The sequence below is a fragment of the Drosophila sechellia genome, chromosome 3R (assembly GCF_004382195.2).
Source record: "Drosophila sechellia strain sech25 chromosome 3R, ASM438219v1, whole genome shotgun sequence".
NCBI classification, from domain to species: domain Eukaryota; kingdom Metazoa; phylum Arthropoda; class Insecta; order Diptera; family Drosophilidae; genus Drosophila; species Drosophila sechellia.
The window spans coordinates 22788639-22809972 of record NC_045952.1 but is presented as its reverse complement, the minus strand read 5'-3'; the positions used below and the strand labels follow the sequence as shown (position 1 = coordinate 22809972).

The following is a 21334-nucleotide window of genomic DNA, read 5'->3' as shown; positions in this document are numbered from 1 at the left end:
AGCTGAGGGTAGCGACTAGGAGATACCCATTCTTGTTCGATGAAATTCCATTTTTCATCAGCTAAATGAAAATTATATCTTATAGTAAAAACATAATACACTATTGCACTAAGTAACTTCAACTTTGAAGTCTACTGTTACAAAGTTAGAAGGATTCAACTATACTTATACTTACTATATAACTTACTATTGTTAGTGAAACACAATATACCCCTACCAATTAATAAAGACGCTCTTGATTGAGTTCAATTAATAAGCGGGGCGCTGACCCATTATGAGAGCGAAAAATCAAAGGCGGAAAATCGTACGATACAATGGCTCCTCTTTCACCCTCGTTTCTTGTTCTTTCGCCAGTGTTATTCATCTTGCAACAAAGGCTGGCGGAATATTTGATCCGCAGAATGCATCCAGGTGGTGGTAGCGGGTAAAGTTAAGGACAGGAAAGTAATTAGTCACCTCACTTTTTATTCAGTAAACAACCCCTCTTGGCACTTTTACAAAGAGTACGGACGGTATGTGGGAACCAATTGTTCTGCTCCACGTCACTTAACTTAAAATATATAGGAAACAAGAATATGAGAACGCACCTTTGTGCAGACATCGAAATCTATATATTGAAAGATTGCCAAATCTTCTTGCTCTGCTGAAATAATTATAGTTTAGTACTGAGAACTGAGTACAACCCTCTCCAACATACTGCCGGATAAGCCACTGCGACTGTGGACCAGTCGTGATGCAGGTGTTGCTGAAGAGTGAACCACTTGATAACAGCGCATTCATTACCCATTCCATTCAAATTCGACCCGTTTCGTTTGCATCTTTCTTAATTACACTTAAGAACGGCACGATCAGCGGCGAATCTTTTTGAAGAGTGTACACTTACAACTCGAGCGTATCCAAATTTTTCTTAAGTCTTACCATAATTAAAGAGCATCTTAAAGTGGCGCATTTTAAATAACCATATTCAAAAGTAAACACCTTAGCTTACTAAGATTAAAATTAAAAATCTATTTGTATTTGAAAAGTAACGCATATTTAAAATTAGCGCCAAAACTAATCTCTGGTCACACTGCAGGGCCGTTTGTGCGCACTAACTATCGGCAATGGTGGTGGCACCTCTAGCGGTCAGCTGTTTTGCGCGTGCTTGTTGTTGTTTCGATGCCGTTGCTTTTCGAAATCGAAAATCCAAAAGTGGATTGTTGTGGATTTGATTTCAGTTCGACTCGACTCTCCAACGCGACGGTACGCGATTCGAAACGCTCGTGCTCGTCGCCTTCCGATCGCCGCTTGAATTTCAAATCTGAACTGTTAAAACCGAGGCAAACAAACACAACACCCAGCTGAAAATACTTCAAGTGTTACAAACTTTTCGGAATAGCTTAGCGTGGGTATAAATTGCAAGTTCTAAATTCGAACCAAACAAAATCCACGGAGGAGATCGATTCCAAGTGGATTGCGCCGTCATCAATGTGTTCGTGTGCGTTCCCGGAAACATAATCCCCATTTGCTAGTAACTCACGCACGTAGAGATCTGCAGCCGTCTTAAGGTAAGTGGCCAATATCTCTCGAGAGGATTAGGGGTTAGGGGAAAACCCCCCCAAAGCGAGGGTGGTCACCTGTGAAGGCGGATTTGCTGCCTCTTGCTTTCTGTTGACTTGCGCTTTTCGCTTTTCCGCCTGACATTGGCACATTCTTGTACACGAAAATCGGTTACCTATGTATGTACAATATGCCAGTGGTGCAACCAAGAAATCGATTAGCAATCGCGGAAGTGACTGCACCCTACATATGAGTACTTTCAACTGGGAATCGTTTTTGGTACATAAACTAAACCAAAGTACAAGTAATTATTACATTTAATTAATTTCTATACCAAATGGTTACTTAGCATGTGGCTATTTTCTGGCTTTAGTAAACTAATTCTAACCATGACTTATATGGCATTACATTTGTTTGCCCTCCAATATTATTAGCTCTCTATAGAACAGGAGGTTCGAACCGAAAACGTGACCGTAAGTCAAACAAAAGGAGTGCGCAGTCGCAACAGCAAATGTCACCACCATTCCTGTAATTCCCACAGCTGTCCTCCTACCACGCATCCTCATCCACATCCCCGCACCCACAACCATGCACCCTATTCCATGTGTCCATATGTATGTGTGTGTACATAATTCTATTTATAGCCAGGGGCCCATGTCAACGTCGCCAGTTCACAGTTGTTGTTGTGTTTTTAAAGCAAACTCAAAGATAGTTTTGTGTCCCGACCATTTTAATTAAGTGCGGAAATGAGCAAACATTTCTTGGAGCCCCCTAAACCCCCCACTCCCCTGCCAACCAGGAACACAAGTGTCGTTCTCCCCAAACGACTGACTGGCCGTCTGATTTCTCATTCGAGGCACATTTCGTTTATTTATGTGGAAAATGGGTGAAGAGCAGGAGCTGGAGGAGCAGGGATGTGGTCGCCGCTCCTGCGCATGCGTGTCCATGTTTGCAGACGTGCCCAATCTATTCTGAGCACTTTAAAGCCAATTAAACGGGTTCGTCGATACCCTTTCATGTGGCCATGGTATTTACAATTCTCTGGGGGATGAGGAATGGGTCCTTATTCTAGAGAAGACAAGACTTTTTATATGGGTGGTAAAACTAAATTACAATTTTCTAGTTCTCTTTAACCAAGACATTTCACTTTATAATAAAAATTTGATAGATTTGTTGAGGTATCACTGTATCATTTCACCTAATATTCGCACAAGGGTGAACTTCTACCCGACGTGTCGCGCATATAATTCCACATAATTCGAGATCCTTTGCGGTGCGCTGGAGGAAGTCCTGTTGTTGTCCCTGTGCTGGCTGTCACTCAAGCCCCGTTCAACCCCCTTTCAACCCGACATGACCCAACACGCGCCACACAGCTGACAGGATCGCAGGATCACGATCCTGATCTCCATTGTCAGCGCCGACAGCTGCCCATATGAATTATATGGAACCTTCAACGGGGAACCTACAGATATGTAGCACACAGTTTCTCGGACGGAGACAACCCAATCTTTTTGGAGTGGCCAGCAGTTGGGCTCGAGATGCGTTAGACCAATTTGCATATAATACAAAAAGAGAAACACTGAAACGGCCGAAGATTGTTCAAAGATTCGCAGTGAAAGTCAGCCAGAGTGTGTGGTTTAATTGCAGCTTTTGTTTTGATAGTCGATTAGCATAAATCCAGATGTATTTTGCTCCAATCCGTGGCATCGTTGATGGATTTTTTATGTACATGCCCCTCTTGTTTTATTCATCTACGTTAATTTTTTTGTGTTTGGCCAACGCAACACGTGCTTATAAAATATTGTATCAATATATGCAATGAAAGTTCCGTTTCAGTTTCCTGTTCAAAAATATATCAACGACGGTGATTCAAACTATATAAACTACGAAGTACGAAATGTTGTTGTAACTATGATATATATATATTTAAACACCAAATAAATAAATTATTTCAAGCTAAACTTCAACCACTTAACTCATGTGAATCATGTATGTTGATAATGATTTGACTATTTTTATAGTTACAAACGACTTCCCTTATTTGCAGTAGCATTTAAATTCATAATCCATAATCCCATAATCTCCAACTTTTTGTCAAAAACTGTTACTTTCGTTTGATTAATGACTGCCAGTCTATTTTTAAGATTTCAATCATTAAACAATCGTTTAAAACAAAGGGACTGAAAATAGATTTGCATAGTTATAGTTTTCGATGGGAAAGAGGCTCGACTTTCTGCGATTCGCTAGTTGTGCGATTGTGTGGCCAATAAATTTGGTAATATTGTTCGCATTACAACCAAACTGATGAAAATAATTATATTTACCTGGTATTTATTTTTCTGGCGACAATCAAACGGGTAATTGTGTTGGGGCACTGAGATAAGATTAAATGTGAAACGATAACACATATTTGGGAACACATACAGGCCGCCCAAAAAACAAAGGCTGGCTGGTTGGCTAACACAAAGCCCCAAATGTGACCCAAAATAAACAAAGTGAAGCGAGCAGCCTTCAAAATGGTGATCCATGCTTTTTTTACCCCATGCTCACATATCCGTCAAGTGCAAAGTAACGACTTGCAGGTCCACACCATATGGAAAATCTGTGAACATGTGTCGTGGAAAATGAGTTATAGGGTCACACAAATCCATCAACGTCTGTGTAAATGACTTGGTTAATGGCAATGGGAATGGAAATGGGATTCGGATCTGGGTCTGGGTCTGGATGTAGATAGCCAGCGGTTAGCATTTGCATTTTAATTGCATCTCCGAATTGTAGGAAACGAGCAGCGTTAATTGCCGTTTGGCTCCCAGTAAAAAAACGCTTTTCAATTGTCGGTAGTTTTCCGGCTTTTTCGGATTTCTTTTGAATGGTCCGCATTAATTGGTTCCACTTGCTCGACGTTTAACTATCGACAGTCATTTCTTCGCCTTAAATAATCCCCCATCTCTCTCAGCTATATCTTTTTTAAGCAATTCCAAGTCGTTGAACCCGCACTGCAACTGAAAGCACTCGACTCGGCATTTGTGGGGCACATGAAAAACTTTAAACTAAACTAAAATACGAAAAAAAAAAAAAAACAAAAAATTAAAAACAAAATCAGACAGGGATGGCAAATAACAGAGAAAGATTGAAAAACAAAACGCTACGAAAAACTTGTTTCGGTTGTGACTTTTGCGCATGCTCAGCGTTTTGCTTGCCAACGCTTTACGGTACAGTGAACTCTGGCCCCGTCACCGTTGCGTTTCCCGCTGTCGGTTAAGCGAACCAAACTCGTGTTCCTGTGACGTTAGAGCCATAAATTTTACAGCTGCAACTTCTATTGTTGCAAGTGTAATTGCTTTTCGACCAATTTTCCCCCACATTTTTGGTTTTTTCGGCTATTCGGATGGGCCAAGTTGGACCATTTAGCCCGAGTGACTCATCACTCTGAACCCATTTGGTAGTGGCCACTGGCAGCTGCAAAATCTGCGGCCAAAACAAGTTCAACTGGTTGCCCAGCGGATGGCTTCTAAATCCGTGCAGTGGCTACAGTTAGGGAAAGGCAGCTACTTAAATCGGGAATAATATGGATTGTCTATCGACTTGATATTTGATTTACATTATCTTCAGAATGTGCGTTATAATATATAGATACTTATAGATACTTATACTTATATAGATACTTATTATGTTATGTCTTGGTCACCTTTGCACTTGATTGGGGTCACCATTACATCAGCTTAACCCCTTTTTATGTTGACTTCTCATTAAACTACTAGCTAAACTTATTGAATAAAGTTAGTACATTTTCGATCAGTGCACTGTTGACTTTTGTAGCCCCCGCGCTGCACAATCGCGACTCCGAATACGAACCTGAACCTGTCGCACCGTTAGCGCGTCCCTGTGCCTCCATCCTCGCGGACCCGGTTCCCGGGCTCCTGGATCACGTGAGCAGGCCGTCTTGACTGGTTGAACTTGATATTGATATCGGAAGATGGTCAAGGAACTGGCCGGAATGGCGAACGCAACTGGTTTTGGGCTCATAGGAGATCGGTTCTGGCTGAACAATGCCAATCTGGCCAACAATGTCCATTGGATTCCGATGAAATGCTCATCCACACAAAACTGAACGGGCTGCGAGTTGAGCTTCTTCTCTCAGCGCTTTTGGCCTCAAATTGCCTCCAGTCGTTCATGGGTTGTAACCCAGGAAAGTGTCGCAATTATTACACAATTTTCGTGGTTCGCTGTCTCGTTTCGACTTTGCTTTAATTTTCCTTTGTGTCTGAGATGTTTTGGTTTTCCACCGTGGTAGAATGGCATACGAGCTGGTTTTTTTTTTCGTTATGAAATGATGGCAATTGTTTCGCTTGCAATATTATTTTTTGCTCTTCTCGTTTTCCTACTCTTTGTTTCGGGTTTTGTTTATACCGGGAAGTGGCACAAATATGCTATTCCAAAGGGCTCTTAAAGGAAATGGGTCACCGAGCAGAGTCAGCCAGAAAATATGGTAATGGGTTAGATAACAGCAGCGTTTCTCAACTTTGTATGCCAACTGCAAGAAAATCCATAAAGAAAGATGGATTTAAATTGATATAGATTCAATGAAACCAAATCATATGGGGTTACAAATTGAAATTTTCTCATAACACTTAATTGCCAACACTCTGCTTCAGTTTCCCCCAATTATTTATAATTTTCTTCACAAGTTTCCCCATCTAAATCAATTGATCGTAGATCATCTTCTTCTCACATTTCTTAAAGTTACGCCGCGAGACAAATCAAATAAACAACCTGTGTGTTGTTTCCATTAATTACTAGCTAGCTTTTCCCTTTTTCAGCCCGATGGCCAACAGCTTGCCCTTAACTGTTTTCTCATTTTGACCATTTCCAAGCAGCATTGCGCAATGCAACAGAATGCATAACAAAGCGCATGCCAAAACAATAGGCGCATAACGAACATGATTATTAATTATTCAGCAAAGGCAACGGCAACAACGGTCATTTATTGTATTTGCTTTGGGTTTAGGGTTGGGGCTTTGGTTTTGGTTTCATTTAGTTTTAGTTTTGGTCACCGCCCGCGGCTCTTTTGGCCAAACCGGAAGCTGAACCTCGTCGCTCGCAACGTTAGAACAGTTTTCCATGACACACAGAATGACACGATTTTTTAAACCATTTTGAACTCAAAATGAGCAGATCAGGTACAAAATGTAAAGGGGGAAAATGGTTTTCGAAAACCATGAAAAAATGCATATGGTATGAAAGAAAATGTAATTCATAGCAAGTGATTCATACTTCATATTAGTGTTGGGTAATCCTAGTTCAATTTGAGGAATAAGTTCGTTCGTTCGTTTAAAATCAATGAACTAGGTCGTTCATTTAGTTCAATCGTTCATTTTTTAAACTTGCTTAAAGGTGCTTCAAAAAAAAAAAATGTTATGAATTTATTTCATACAATGCTGTCATTGAAAATTAATATTATTTATTCAATTTATGTCAAAAACACTTATACATAATAATAATAAGAAATAATAAAGAGTTTACAAACAGATAATATAGTAATTTTAATGCATTTATTTGATTTCTGAAAAGAGAATAGAGAAGTTTATTAGGGAACATTTTCAATAACATATGATAAAATTATGTTTATACCTGTGATCCATCTACATGTTGCTATGAAGGAACATTAGATTTTCCACTTTATTAGGTTTTAGTAGCATCCGTCTTTTTCGGATGATTTCCCCAGCACTTGAAAATAGGCGTTCGAAAGGAACTGATGTAGCCATAAGGCATAGTCGCTTAAGGCTGTAAGAATATAGATGCGGATACAATTTCTTTCTTTGTTCCCACCAAACCAAAGGGTCAGCAGTCCTCGGTATAAATTCCTCTTCGAGGTATTTTTCCATCTCTTTCTCGGCAGAACCGGTAGTGTTTGCAGCCTTTGTCGTGTTCTTGAACTCACTGTCAAAATCACACCAAACCGAACTCTGATTGGCTGAATTAGTTTCAAACGCAGGTGATTCGAATTCATAATTTTCGCTGTTGAGACGAATTGGAGTTACTTTCCTTTTAAGATTACAAACAGCTTTTTCGTATTCTTCTTTTGACTTGAACTCTCTCTGCGTAGAGTTCGTTACTTTCCAGCTTGCAAAATCGTCGATTCATCTCAGCTTTTAGAACTGCAACAAGTGCAGCAACACATTTATCCTTAGGCGTTTTGTTATTCAAACAGTTCTGTAGCAAAATCGCAAGAACTATAACCTTTGAAAGGGTTACATTCTTTTCTGCTGATATTTCTTCTGTTACCTCCATGAATGGTTTTAATATAGGCAGTAACTCTTCTTCTATCGCCCACTCATTCTGAGATAAGTTTAATTCAGAACGCACAGTAGAAAGTGTTAATATAAGAGCATCTTTCAACACAACAAGCCTTTCTAGCATTTTAAAAGTTGAATTCCAACGAGTTGACACATCTTGAATCAATTTGAGATCGGGCAAGTTCAATTGGGTTTGAGTTGACTTCAGCTTCTTAAGGCCGAAAGTGCTACGATTGAAAAACTCCACAATGAGTTTGACTTTGTTTTGTACAACGCTGATTTCGCGGAGTCCTTTTTGCACAATTAGGTTCAAGCTATGTGCAAAACATGGTATATGTGGCCAATTTCCTGTTTTAATGGCATTGACAATATTTGCAGCATTATCGGAAACCACAGCAGATATTTTGTTCTCTATACTCCATCTTCCAATTCCAAACTTTGCTATGCTTTCGTTTTGAAGCCATAGATACGCACAAACTTGTAAACCGTAGTTTTAAATGTATGCGAAAATTAATCAGCTTATTCGATAAGCGAACTTTCGAACTAAATGAACTAAGACCAACCTATCGAACTAAGTGAACTCAGACCGACCTATCGAACTAAGTGAACTCAGACCGACCTATCGAACTAAGTGAACTCAGACCGACCTATCGAACTAAGTGAACTCAGACCGACCTATCGAACTAAGTGAACAACGAACGAACGATCAGGGTAAGAGATCAAAATGAACGACGTGAACTAAGTGAACTATATTGAACTAAGTGAACTAAATTGAACTATCGAACTATATTGAACTATAAAGGCAGACCTAGTTCGTTCGTTCAGTTTGGTGAATAGTTCAATTTAGTTCGTTCGTTCACGAACGACACAACACTACTTCATATGCACTTCTTATCGCAATGTAACGCTTATCATCACCTTTAGGGCAAAGAAACGTACTGTTACATCCTCTACGAGTAATCATATCAATAATTCCCCTATTTTATAGTTCCTTAAGGGACATATGTGGAAAAATTATATTTGAAGCAAGACAAGCCGTTTCCACTAACAACTTTTAGATGTAAACTTCTAATATCCCGAATGTAAAACTACTAACTAGGGCATAATCAACTTGTAAGAGTAAAATTCGTGTAAAATTAATTAGCAAACAAATAAAATTAGGTCAGTAAAAAAGAACTCAACAATTGTCAGGTGTGGGGTTCGAACCCACGCTCCCTCTCGAGAACCAGAGCTTAAATCTGGCGCCTTAGACCGCTCGGCCAACCTGACTGTGCAGAATCGCCGACAAAAGAGCTATAAAAGCGAACGGGGCTGCCTGGCAGCCAGTGCCATTTTCATTCGGTCGTTGAATAAGTGGAAAAAGGGGTGTTTTCCCCCTCTATATATAGAACATATATGTTGGATGTTGAGTACATGCATACCATTGTTTATCTATTTGTTTGCATAGTGATTAGGTATTTTCACTGCCGCATTCAGATGATGAGATTATCTGCTGCTTAATTATAAATATTTAATTACATTTTTTTTGTATTATCCTTGATTGGAAATTTGGGAAAAAAGAGTCCTACGTCCATAATAATTTACATCCATTCGTACAGTTATTTATAGAATGCTTTACTGCACTCGTGAATAATTTTTTTTTTTGCCAATTTCGCTCTCAGTTCGCCCTGTTTCGTTTCGTTTCGTTTGTTGGTATTGATCAAGCGATTACAGAACAGCAGATAGGCAGACAATGGACTTAAGTTCCCCTCCCCGCATCACAACCCTCTGATTTTTCAGGTACGTCACAGCCCGCTGATTTGGTCTATCCATTCATCCCATTTGCTTTTTAGAAAGCTCGCAGAAAAAGCTTTTGTGATGCCGCTATCAGATGCATCTCACGAATACGAATCGCTAATCCATCTCGGACTTTGTTTTCCTACTCCCCCCTAATCGCTTTGTTTACCAGAATTCGTCGAGGAGCTTTGAAGCTTGCTCTTAACCTAACCCCAACCCATGCAGCCCATAAAACCCCTTGTTGAATGCACCTGTCAAGCAGCTGTTCCGTGTGAATAACTCAATTTACCAATTGGAGTGCAACATAGCCACGAGCATGGAAAACATATTCACTTATGCATATGTATGTACATACTATATGTACGACAATTATTCATAAATACGTCTGCGGTCAGCAAAGTTTCGCTTGATTCTTGCAGTATAGCACTGGGAATCTCAACTTATATACTGTCTTTGTTTCATCACTTTGAATTAGTAAAAAAATATTGCAAATTAATTAGAAATTTACGTTCATATCTCAAGATCTACGCGCTTGACCCCTGCTGTATGTATTTATGTATGTGCAGTTAAATCCGGAAGTTGTTATTCACGCCGCTGCATTGCCGCGAGGCGACTTCCTGGTGCAACATGGATCGGCTGCCATGACTCCGTCGTCGCACTTGAGGCAAGTGCCACGGGTGCCATTGTTTGGTCCCGCTCCCGAATTGGGGCACAAACAAATAAAACCTTTTCGAGTGCGGGGTATAAAATGTACCTGGCACGCAGCTGGAATTATTACTGTGCCACCCACTCCGTCCATCGGTAATTGCGGATTCGGCGCAGTTGGCAGCTAACGAAGCCGAATGCCGTAAACGATACGATATGCTGGAGAGGCACGATGAGCAGCAACCCCGTGTTTCCATGCGGGGCATCCTGCCCAGAATCCGGCAATCGGCAGTGCATGTCGCGCGTTTGCTGCAGTCGTCACGCCACGTGTGTCCCCCGTGTCTCGCCCTCTTATAATTCTCAATCGGTTTTTCTTTTTTTTTTCTTGTTTTTCGGGGCGGTTGCCCGAATCGTAGAACTCGGTTACTGGGTGAAAACTGCACGGCAACAGCAGCAGCTGTAGCAACATCATCATCATCATCATCATCATCCTAGCAAAGGCAGCAACAATAACAGTTGCATTTGATGTCAAAAGTTCAGCATCATCGCAAGCGATTTCCCAGTTATATATACAGCATATATCTCGACACGCGTCTGCTTTCGATCCACCATTGTGTTTACCTCTTAATGTAGGTCAGAAATTGGCATAAATTGTGCAATGGCCGCAAACTAATCGAGAAAACTCAATTAAAAGTGAAAATCTGCATCTCATGGGATAATCCAGCGAATGGGCCAAAGTTTGCCAGCGAGTGGAAAGTGTTTAATCGATAGTGAAAAGCGCGCAAAGTGAAAATCAATTGTCACTGCCTGTGCAGCATTTGTGGTAGTCAACAAATCAGCCAACTACTTACTTACCAGTATTCAGTATTCACTCGCATCCCAAACGGTTTCGCACACAGTCAACCCCCGTGGTGACTCACCCAGCACCCTTATACGCACTCCCTTATCCCCTTTTTTGAGTGCCAAAGACTTCGCTCCAGTGCATTGCACTGCAATTAACCTATTGAGGAGTTTGGCCTGCAGTTTGGGGACCCCGAAATGGATTTCTATGCCAATAGCAATCCGGTGCACTCGGCCAGCACGGGTGAGTTCAATTAACTTGGCTTAATTGCCAAGACAATCTTATCGCCAGACATTATTTCGATTGAGTGCTGGCAATGACTTTTTTAAGCCTTTTCTTTTGTGATCTAGAATAAATGTTGATTGGTTATCGTAATAATTAAGACAATTAAAACGAAAGCGTAATTAAAATGCATTTACTTTGTGCAACTGGTTGGTAATTTAATTGATTCAAATATTGAACTTATTTGGGGAAGTGCAAGTCGATGTTTTATAAAGCAAAGATCTTTAAAGCAACTTTATAAACTTTATATAGTTCATTCTTATGAAATGCACTAACACTTTAGTGACTTTAGGGGTTACTATGCAACTTGTGATTAATTCTAGAATAGACAATGACGAATGCGCCTGCCAAAAAGTAATGAAAACAAACAGGCACGTTTTCCAAAAGCAGAGAAAATTACAATAATAAAAAGCTGGCACGCAACAAGGTTTTCCTCCTTTTTTTTCGTCGACGGAAGAGGGCGAGTAAACATGATGATATCACACCCAACAGCACCCACTCCGTCCAATTTTCGCAAGTAAACATTGTCTACTTTCTATTCCTTTCAAGAAAATCACGCAGAGGCGTCTGCTTTGCGGGCTTAGCTCCTGGCTAATTGCTATTCGGACCTGGTTTAGTATGTAGGTTTGGGTTTGGGTTAGGGTTTGGGTTTAGCGGGTCGTGGGTTCATTGCATGTGCTCGGATTACGTATACGCACGGTGCGGCCTGGCCAAAACCAAATAAGCCGGTTAGCTGCAGCAGGTGTCACCCGTCCATTTGGGTGGCTCTTTCAGGCTGCATTTCATCATTTAGGGAGCACAAAAGGTTCGTTTGGTCTGTCCGGCTTCACATTTCATAAGCTTCTTGAACATGACTCGGCTGTTTCTCCAGTTCTTCCAGTGCCCCTCCAGCTCATCATCTTCCTTTTGGAGGCCTCCGTCCGCTGTGTGTTCTTTATTTTTTCCACACCTTCGCTCGCTTCTGGCAATGTCCATTGTCAATGTCGCCTTGAAGCATTTCCTCCGCCGCCAAGTCATTTGCTGCTTCCACACTTGGTTGCCTGCTCTTCACTCAGAGAAAATCTTGTCCAAAGACAATCGGAATCTAAAGATTTATGCTCTATGGTACATAAATGTAACCATGCTGTTCTTATTGTATTAAACTCTTTCTGTTAACGTTCCTTAATGAATTTGACTATTTTTTGATTAAATATAATGTGGCAAGTAATACAATGTAGAATCCGGAAAGTGCATTTCGCCGCCTTGGGTGGAGAAAAGAATGAGAATCTGGGGAAACTTGGAGCCTGGATTTCCATGCCTGGTCGTCGCCAAGAATGCAGCCGGGCCAGTTCTTCTGCCCCCCATAAACGGCCATCAAATGCTGGCTTCTCTGTTTTCAGACCTCCATCACTTGGTTCCTAGGCAACTTCTCGCTTGTTTTTTTTTTATTTCATCTTTTGCATGCACTGTGTGTGTGCTTGTTTTTTGCGCAATTTGTAATTTATGCCGCCATCTCATGCTGGGGCAGCAGTTTCGAGTGGCCCAGCCCATATGGGAAGGCAGAGAGGGCTGAAGAGCACTGACTGGAGGAAGGCCCAGGAGGAGAAGAAGGCGACAACGTGGCCGTGATTGTGGCTGTCTTGCATATGGAACAGTGTGTGGAACTTGGCCCCAACTCCATCGCCTTGCCAATCATTATTTTTTGCTCTGTGCATAATCAAGATTATGTTAAATTGTCTGAGTAATTGTTGTTAATTTGCCTGGGCGCATTATAAAGCGATTTCAACCATATGTCTGGGGTTAAGCTCCGCTTTCTTTCTTTCTGGCCACAAACTGGGCTAATTATGATGGATACATTGCAGCCCATAAATTGTTTACAACACTTCGGCTATCACCACGAGATTGAAGTTTCATTTAATATCCAAACTAATGCTGCTTAAGCCAAATAGTTGGGGAAAAACTGACCCAACATGACTCACTTCAACTGGAACACACAAAACTTGTGGGTCGATAAGACTTCACTAAGTTGTTAATGCAGTGTGTTTGTCGTGACATAATTTAAATGCAAAAGTTTGGAACTAAAAGGTAACATGAGTCAGCATATAATAGATAGGGAATACTACTATCTGTTATACATATGAAGTTAGTTGGTTATTTGCACTTAAGAACTTTTTAAACCAACGAATTGATGAGCCAGAAATAACAGTAAAATTAAATGTTACAACTGTATTGTAAATGAGATATTAGTTTCCTAACAAAACCAATAATTGCACATCTGTTTTCCATACATCTGTCCGCGTTAAACGTTTTCTAAGTGATCTATTGGAAAAACTCCCACACACAAAAACTAGTATCTCAGCATCTTTAGAATCTCTCTCCCCCTCCCTCTCCCTCTCTCACTCTCTCTCTCTCTGATTCTCTGTTTTGTTCTCATCTGTCAAAACAGAGTCGTCCCACCGACCAAACTGACTCATTTCGCAAAACAAACATAGTGGCCTAACCAATCATTTAATAATTTAGCACTTTGCGGCAAATTTATCTTGATGAATGCGGGAGAATGAACTGACAAAGCTATTGTTTCCCCTACAAAATTCGAGAGCATTTTGTCGCCACAATATGTAGGTATGTATGTACATACATATGTACATTGTTACATGGAAAGAGATCGGGGAAAGAGGGAAAAGGTACCATTAACCTAGCGAGCGCTGAATAAATGGATTTCACCTTGACGCTCTCGTCAAAACAATAATTTCAACGTCACTGTCTCGCTTACCGAAATCAGATATCGGTCGGGGAAGGTATATGCAGATATATGCATATATAGAGCTATAGCTCCACAGCTACAAGACTGTAAATGGGAACTTGCGGTTTTCTTATACGTTCGTATATATGTATGTTTATAAGAGATGCCAGTTGTTTGGCAAAACGCATAACAAGGTCATACACCTGAGATCAGTTGGATATATGCAGCTATTCTAAGGTAAATAATAGTAAGCTGTTCAAACTTTATAGATATGAGAACTCATGAGAAGTGATATTTAGATGAAGAGAAAGGAGTGTGCTAAGTGAGCATCATCTAGTTTGCGTTTGCAGGCGCATTTAATCTACTATTATCTCTTAACTGCCAGGCAGTTACTATTATTTTGACCGTGTTTGTGGCCGGGGGGCTTATCAACGGGTCTACTCACACAACGCCCATGAGTCAGAAGGCAGAAGGCAGTGCATGACCAAGAATGGTAAGCAGCGAATAGACATAAACGAAAGTCGAAATGAGCGGAGGCAGACGAAAAACAGAAACTGCCACAGCGACAGCAGCAGTTAAAGTAAAGAACAATGGTATCCATATGTCAGGGAGGCAAAGGTACTGCCTAAGCCAGTACCAGTTCCTCAGTTCCCTCAGTGGCTCAGTTCTCAGTTCTCAAAAGAGAGATTGAGAGAGCCGAAGAGAGGAAGGCAGACAGTTAAAATGGCCATAAAACACCGGCACCGGTAGTAGCCCTAATGACTCGCCGAGAGTCACACACAAATCTCTCCAGCCAGCCGATCGCTTCACTCCACTCTACACCACACCACTCACTTGTCTTTCCACACTCGACCAGTGTGGAGCGTTGGTTGTACCTGGCCGGAATCCCAGTTCCTCGGTTCTCTCTGTGTTGGCACTGCGAGGTAGATAAGATTTTTCGCATTGATATTGTCCCGCGCCATACGCTTGTACCTGACATAATAAATGTAAAAAGCTAAACTTTTGAAATCGCCCATTTGCTTGATTCGGTATAGTATTAAGTGTTTTTTTCTGTTCCCCCTTTGCAGTGCGCAAAATGTTGGAGGACACCCAACTGGTGTGGGTGCGAGATGCCGCCGAGGGCTATATACAGGGCCGGATCACCGAGATCGGCGCCAAGGAGTTCGAGGTTACGCCCACCGATCGCAAGTATCCGAAGCGCACGTGTCACTTCGATGATATCCACTCCTCGTGCGATGGACCGCAGGATCATGATGACAACTGTAAGTATCCAAGTGGGCGAAATATTAGATGACCGATTTGGAGTCTTATCTAGCACGTATTATTATATAAGTTGGGCAGGAAAGTTAAAGAACTAACAAAATCTTCTGCACTTCATCACAAAAGAACTTTGCAATTCCACTTGGAATTGGAATTAACTACGTTGCTTTATTCCTTAAAAAAAAAAAAAAAAACAATTACCACGAAGAATCATTTACGTGAGTCTAGAAAGCGAAACCACATAAAGAGTTAAGTAGGGTAAAGATAAAGATTTCGAACGTCAGTGATCTTAAATTAATATCAGGGCTATGAGGCACATTCTTAACTGCAACGGGTAGCGATCTTATCTACCAACCCGATAAGATGGCTTTCACATTAAAGATACCACCTATTTAGAGCAAATTTTTTCAGTGAATTAGCTTCAAATTGAGTGAAAGAAACTCAGGGTAATCTTAACCCTAGAGTGGGGTAATCGTTAGCTACGCTTGCTTACCTGACCTCCGAACCCTGCAGACAGGCGGGTGAAAGTGGTCGGGGGGGTTCGGGCCATAAAACCCGTACAATTTCCAGCGTTTTACTAACCCAAATGATTTTATGTTGCAGGCGAACTCATGCTGCTCAACGAGGCCACATTTCTGGACAATTTGAAAACGCGTTACTATAAAGACAAGATCTACGTGAGTATCCGAAATTAGAACCAACGAAAATGGAACCATGTTAAGAACTTGAATTGCAGACATATGTGGCCAACATACTAATCGCCGTGAATCCGTATCGTGAGATCAAGGAGCTCTACGCACCCGATACCATCAAGAAGTACAATGGTCGTTCCCTGGGTGAACTGCCTCCTCATGTCTTTGCTATTGGTAACTAGAATTGATATTAGTATATCAATATATATTATATATATTATAGAAGATAGTAACCGATTCCCTTACCAACCCACAGCGGATAAAGCCATACGCGATATGCGGGTATACAAGTTGTCCCAGTCGATCATCGTGTCTGGAGAGTCGGGCGCCGGCAAGACGGAGTCCACCAAATACCTGCTCAAATACCTGTGCTATTCGCACGACAGTGCCGGTCCCATAGAGACCAAGATATTGGACGGTAAGTGCTTCTTATTTGAGGATGCTTGAGGAACAGCTCCCAATGATTACACTCCCGTAGCCAATCCCGTGCTGGAGGCCTTTGGCAATGCCAAGACAACTAGAAACAACAACTCCTCGCGATTTGGAAAGTTCATTGAGGTGCACTACGATGCCAAGTGCCAGGTGGTCGGTGGATATATATCGCACTACTTGCTGGAGAAGAGTCGCATCTGCACGCAGAGCGCCGAGGAGCGAAACTATCATGTTTTCTACATGCTCCTCGCCGGAGCTCCGCAGCAGCTGCGTGATAAGTTGAGCTTGGGCAAGCCAGATGATTACAGGGTAGGTCTTTCCCATCAATCGTTCTGAAACGTTCTCTTTTCATGGCTTAAACTTTCTTTCACAGTATCTCTCTGGCTGCACACAGTACTTTGCCAACGCCAAGACGGAACAGATAATACCGGGCTCACAGAAGTCGAAGAATCACCAGCAGAAGGGTCCGCTGAAGGATCCGATTATCGATGATTACCAGCACTTCCACAACCTCGACAAGGCCTTGGGTCGTCTGGGACTCTCGGATACGGAGAAGTTGGGCATCTATTCTCTGGTGGCAGCTGTGCTCCACCTGGGCAACATTGCTTTCGAGGAGATACCCGATGATGTGCGCGGTGGCTGCCAGGTGTCGGAGGCTTCGGAGCAGTCGCTGACTATCACCAGTGGCCTGCTGGGTGTGGATCAAACGGAGCTGCGCACTGCCCTGGTGTCCCGAGTGATGCAGAGCAAGGGAGGCGGCTTCAAGGGCACGGTTATCATGTAAGGATCATCGAATTTGAAGGGATCTATCGTTATCATTTAATGACTCACAAAACCATCATTCTCGCAGGGTTCCTCTAAAGATCTACGAGGCAAGCAATGCTCGGGATGCCTTGGCCAAGGCCATCTACAGTCGACTATTCGATCGCATTGTGGGTCTGATCAATCAGAGCATTCCCTTCCAGGCTTCAAACTTTTACATCGGCGTGCTCGATATTGCTGGATTTGAGTACTTCACGGTGAACTCCTTCGAGCAGTTCTGCATCAACTACTGCAATGAGAAGCTGCAGAAGTTCTTCAACGATAATATACTGAAAAACGAGCAGGAGCTGTACAAACGCGAAGGCCTCAATGTGCCCGAGATCACTTTCACAGATAACCAGGACATTATCGAGCTGATCGAGGCCAAGTCGAATGGCATCTTTACGCTGCTCGACGAGGAGTCCAAGCTGCCGAAGCCCTCGTACTCGCACTTCACCGCCGAGGTGCACAAGTCCTGGGCGAATCACTATCGCCTGGGTCTGCCGAGATCCTCGCGACTGAAGGCCCACCGCACCCTGCGCGATGAGGAGGGCTTCCTGGTGCGTCACTTTGCCGGAGCTGTGTGCTACAACACGGAGCAGTTCATTGAGAAGAACAACGACGCCCTTCATGCTTCGCTGGAGGGTTTGGTCCAGGAGTGCGATAATCCTCTGCTGCAGACCCTCTTCCCCTCGGGAAGTAGTACTTCGGTTCGTGGAAAGCTGAACTTTATATCCGTGGGATCCAAGTTCAAGACTCAGCTGGGCGAACTAATGGAGAAACTGGAACAAAACGTAAGCAACACAATGGACTTTTAACCAAAACCGAAATTTAATTAATGTTACCTTTCAGGGAACCAACTTCATACGCTGCATCAAGCCCAACAGCAAGATGATCGACCGACAGTTTGAGGGCAGCCTGGCGCTGGCCCAACTGAAGTGTTCGGGCACAATTTCGGTGTTGGAACTCATGGAGCACGGTTATCCATCGCGTGTTCTCTTTGCCGATCTCTACAGCATGTACAAATCGGTGCTGCCGCCGGAACTCGTTTCACTGCCGGCTCGCACCTTCTGCGAAGCCATGTTCCAGTCCCTCAATCTGAGCGCCAAGGACTTCAAGTTCGGCATCACCAAGGTCTTCTTCCGGCCTGGTAAATTCGTGGAGTTCGACCGCATCATGCGTTCTGATCCGGAGAATATGCTGGCCATAGTGGCCAAGGTCAAGAAATGGCTGATTCGATCGCGTTGGGTCAAGTCCGCTCTGGGAGCCCTCTGCGTGATCAAGCGTAAGTAGTCCCGTAAACTTCTATATATGACCTTTTGTGCAATGTTCATTAATTCTCTTCCCTAGTGCGCAATCGAATCATCTACCGCAACAAGTGTGTTCTAATAGCTCAGCGTATTGCACGTGGTTTCCTGGCCCGGAAGCAGCATCGTCCACGCTACCAGGGTATTGGCAAGATCAACAAGATCCGGACTAACACCCTCAAGACAATCGAAATAGCAAGTGGATTGAAGATGGGTCGTGAAGAGATTATTAGTGGGGTAAACGATATGTACAGGCAGATCGATGATGCCATCAAGAAAATCAAGGTAAGTTATGATAAATTCCAGTTCTAGTCCCTTACTGAATACTTAATCCAAAACAGATGAATCCACGCATTACTCAACGGGAAATGGACTCGATGTACACCGTGGTCATGGCCAACATGAACAAGCTAACAGTTGATCTGAACACCAAGCTTAAGGAGCAGCAACAGGCCGAGGAGCAGGAGCGTCTGCGCAAGATCCAAGAGGCCCTGGAGGCCGAACGGGCCGCCAAGGAGGCGGAGGAGCAGCGCCAGCGCGAGGAAATTGAAAACAAGCGACTGTGCGTATTAGTTTTTGTTAGATAGGAGTTGTTAACTAACATCCCATTCAAAATCCACAGCAAAGCGGAGATGGAAACTCGACGAAAGGCAGCGGAAGCGCAGCGCCTACGTCAAGAGGAGGAGGATAGGCGTGCCGCCTTGGCGCTGCAGGAGCAGCTGGAGAAGGAGGCCAAGGATGATGCCAAGTACCGGCAGCAGCTCGAACAGGAACGTCGCGATCACGAGTTGGCCCTGCGTTTGGCCAACGAATCCAATGGCCAGGTGGAGGATAGTCCACCAGTTATACGCAAGTATGTGATTATATAGTCAAAACCTAGTACAAGTTACAAGGCCACAAGTAATTGGGTAATGTTTTTATTATGATTTTTAAATGGGTTTAAGTCCGAATATTGATACAGTAATTGGTATGTAAAAATAATACAATAATAATTCTGTTTAAATATTAGGAAATTATCAGATTTGGCCTGTTAGGTTGTCCATTTATATTGTATATACTATATTATATATATTAATTATTTTTTAAAACTCACCAACTTTTTCCTTTTCCCCCACACGGAATCCACTTCACACTTTCCACAACCAAACACCACCACCCAACACCCACTCCAACCCAACGAACACAACACAGTGGTGTCAATGACGCGTCTCCCATGGGTTCCAACAAATTGATCAGGTATAGCACGCTTTATGAATTACCTATGTCTACCACTCTTGTAAATTTTGTCAATCTTTTCTTGCTTTCCCAAAAACACTAATTGGATATTGAATGAATTGATAAAAAAAAAAAACGAATCAACAAACAATTCTTTACTACTTTAACTTCTTTACTTTCTGTATATTTTTGAACAAGTTTTTCACAAGTTGTGTCAAACATTGCTTCGCGGTACTTGAATAAGTGAGTTGGTGCTGGTTTTGAAAACATTTCATACTAACTAAATTACTAACACCTAAAGTAATAAGCTCGTGCCCACTAATCGAAATCATCTGTAACCTATACTACTACTAGCAAACTTCCATTGGCTTTTAGTTGTTGCCTTTCGATTCTCCTACTTATATCCTGTCACTATGAACATTTGATGCCATCAATGACTCACTTTGTTTGCTTGCGCTGAATATATAGTACATATCTTTGTAAAAAGTATTTGATTGAAAATGATGCTAATTGCTCTTGCGATTCCTGTGCCAGATCGGAAAATGTTCGGGCCCAACAACAGGCCCTGGGCAAGCAGAAGTACGACTTGTCCAAGTGGAAGTACTCGGAGCTGCGTGATGCTATCAACACGTCCTGTGATATTGAGCTGCTGGAGGTGAGTCGTTAAGAGGAATTGCTCACATAACACTTGGATTAATCTTGTGATTTTTCAGGCCTGTCGTCAGGAGTTCCATCGCCGCTTGAAGGTGTACCACGCCTGGAAGGCAAAGAACCGCAAGCGCACCACCATGGATGAAAACGAACGTGCGCCACGCAGCGTTATGGAAGCTGGTAAGTAAATAGCACTGAAGACTATATTTTATAATGCTATCAACCATATCCATTGCAGCCTTCAAGCAGCCGCCTTTGGTTCAGCCAATCCAGGAGATTGTGACCGCCCAGCATCGTTACTTCCGGATCCCCTTCATGCGAGCCAATGCGCCGGACAACAGTGAGTGTACCCCGCGACTATACAATTATGAAATATTCAAAGCTTAATGATAAATCCTCTGCAGCCAAGCGCGGCCTGTGGTATGCCCACTTTGATGGCCAGTGGATCGCTCGCCAAATGGAACTGCATGCGGACAAGCCGCCAATTCTACTGGTGGCCGGAACGGACGACATGCAGATGTGCGAACTGAGCCTGGAGGAGACGGGTCTGACGCGTAAGCGTGGCGCCGAGATCCTGGAGCACGAGTTCAACCGCGAATGGGAGCGCAACGGGGGAAAGGCCTATAAGAATTTGGGTGCCGCCAAGCCGAATGGGCCGGCTGCTGCTATGCAGAAACAACAGTAGACCCCAAATACGACAAACCGGCACTGCATTGATCAAATACGTTGCCGTTTCGATGGTCAAAATTGGTAACTAACGAAACTCGAAAATAAGTTTTTGTCAGTCAAATTTTACGGAAAGCGACCACGTCCATAAACATTTTTAGTAAATATAACTCTATTTGATTAGAAATGTGTAACCTTTAATTTGGATT

General features: G+C 42.6%; 1 protein-coding gene, 1 long non-coding RNA gene and 1 other non-coding gene across 6 annotated transcripts; 1 reads left to right on the top strand and 2 right to left on the bottom strand.

Moving 5' to 3' along the window:
- Positions 1 to 1216: 1216 nt before the first annotated feature.
- LOC6607713 (myosin heavy chain 95F) lies at positions 1217 to 21312 on the top strand. 4 transcript variants are annotated; one of them, XM_032721393.1, is made up of 18 exons: positions 1217 to 1547; positions 15169 to 15363; positions 15965 to 16038; positions 16098 to 16227; positions 16310 to 16471; positions 16532 to 16794; positions 16859 to 17265; positions 17336 to 18080; positions 18139 to 18571; positions 18637 to 18878; positions 18935 to 19155; positions 19216 to 19446; positions 19785 to 19829; positions 20007 to 20051; positions 20343 to 20463; positions 20522 to 20639; positions 20698 to 20799; positions 20864 to 21312. In XM_032721393.1, the coding sequence occupies exons 2-18, from the start codon at positions 15177 to 15179 to the stop codon at positions 21142 to 21144; spliced, it is 3807 nt and encodes a 1268-aa protein (XP_032577284.1). In that variant the 5' UTR covers positions 1217 to 1547; positions 15169 to 15176; the 3' UTR covers positions 21145 to 21312. The 4 variants fall into 4 exon arrangements, with proteins under 4 accessions (XP_032577284.1, XP_032577285.1, XP_032577283.1 ...); XM_032721394.1 differs by lacking the exon at positions 1217 to 1547 and adding an exon at positions 14919 to 15024; XM_032721392.1 differs by lacking the exons at positions 1217 to 1547; positions 20007 to 20051.
- On the bottom strand, positions 6962 to 7877 carry LOC116801485. The gene is made up of 2 exons (XR_004362046.1): positions 7171 to 7877; positions 6962 to 7102 (listed from the first exon to the last, which is right to left on the bottom strand). It is a non-coding gene; the product is annotated as an uncharacterized LOC116801485 (long non-coding RNA).
- On the bottom strand, positions 9021 to 9104 carry Trnal-uaa. Its single transcript has one exon. It is a non-coding gene; the product is annotated as a tRNA-Leu (tRNA).
- Positions 21313 to 21334: the final 22 nt, after the last annotated feature.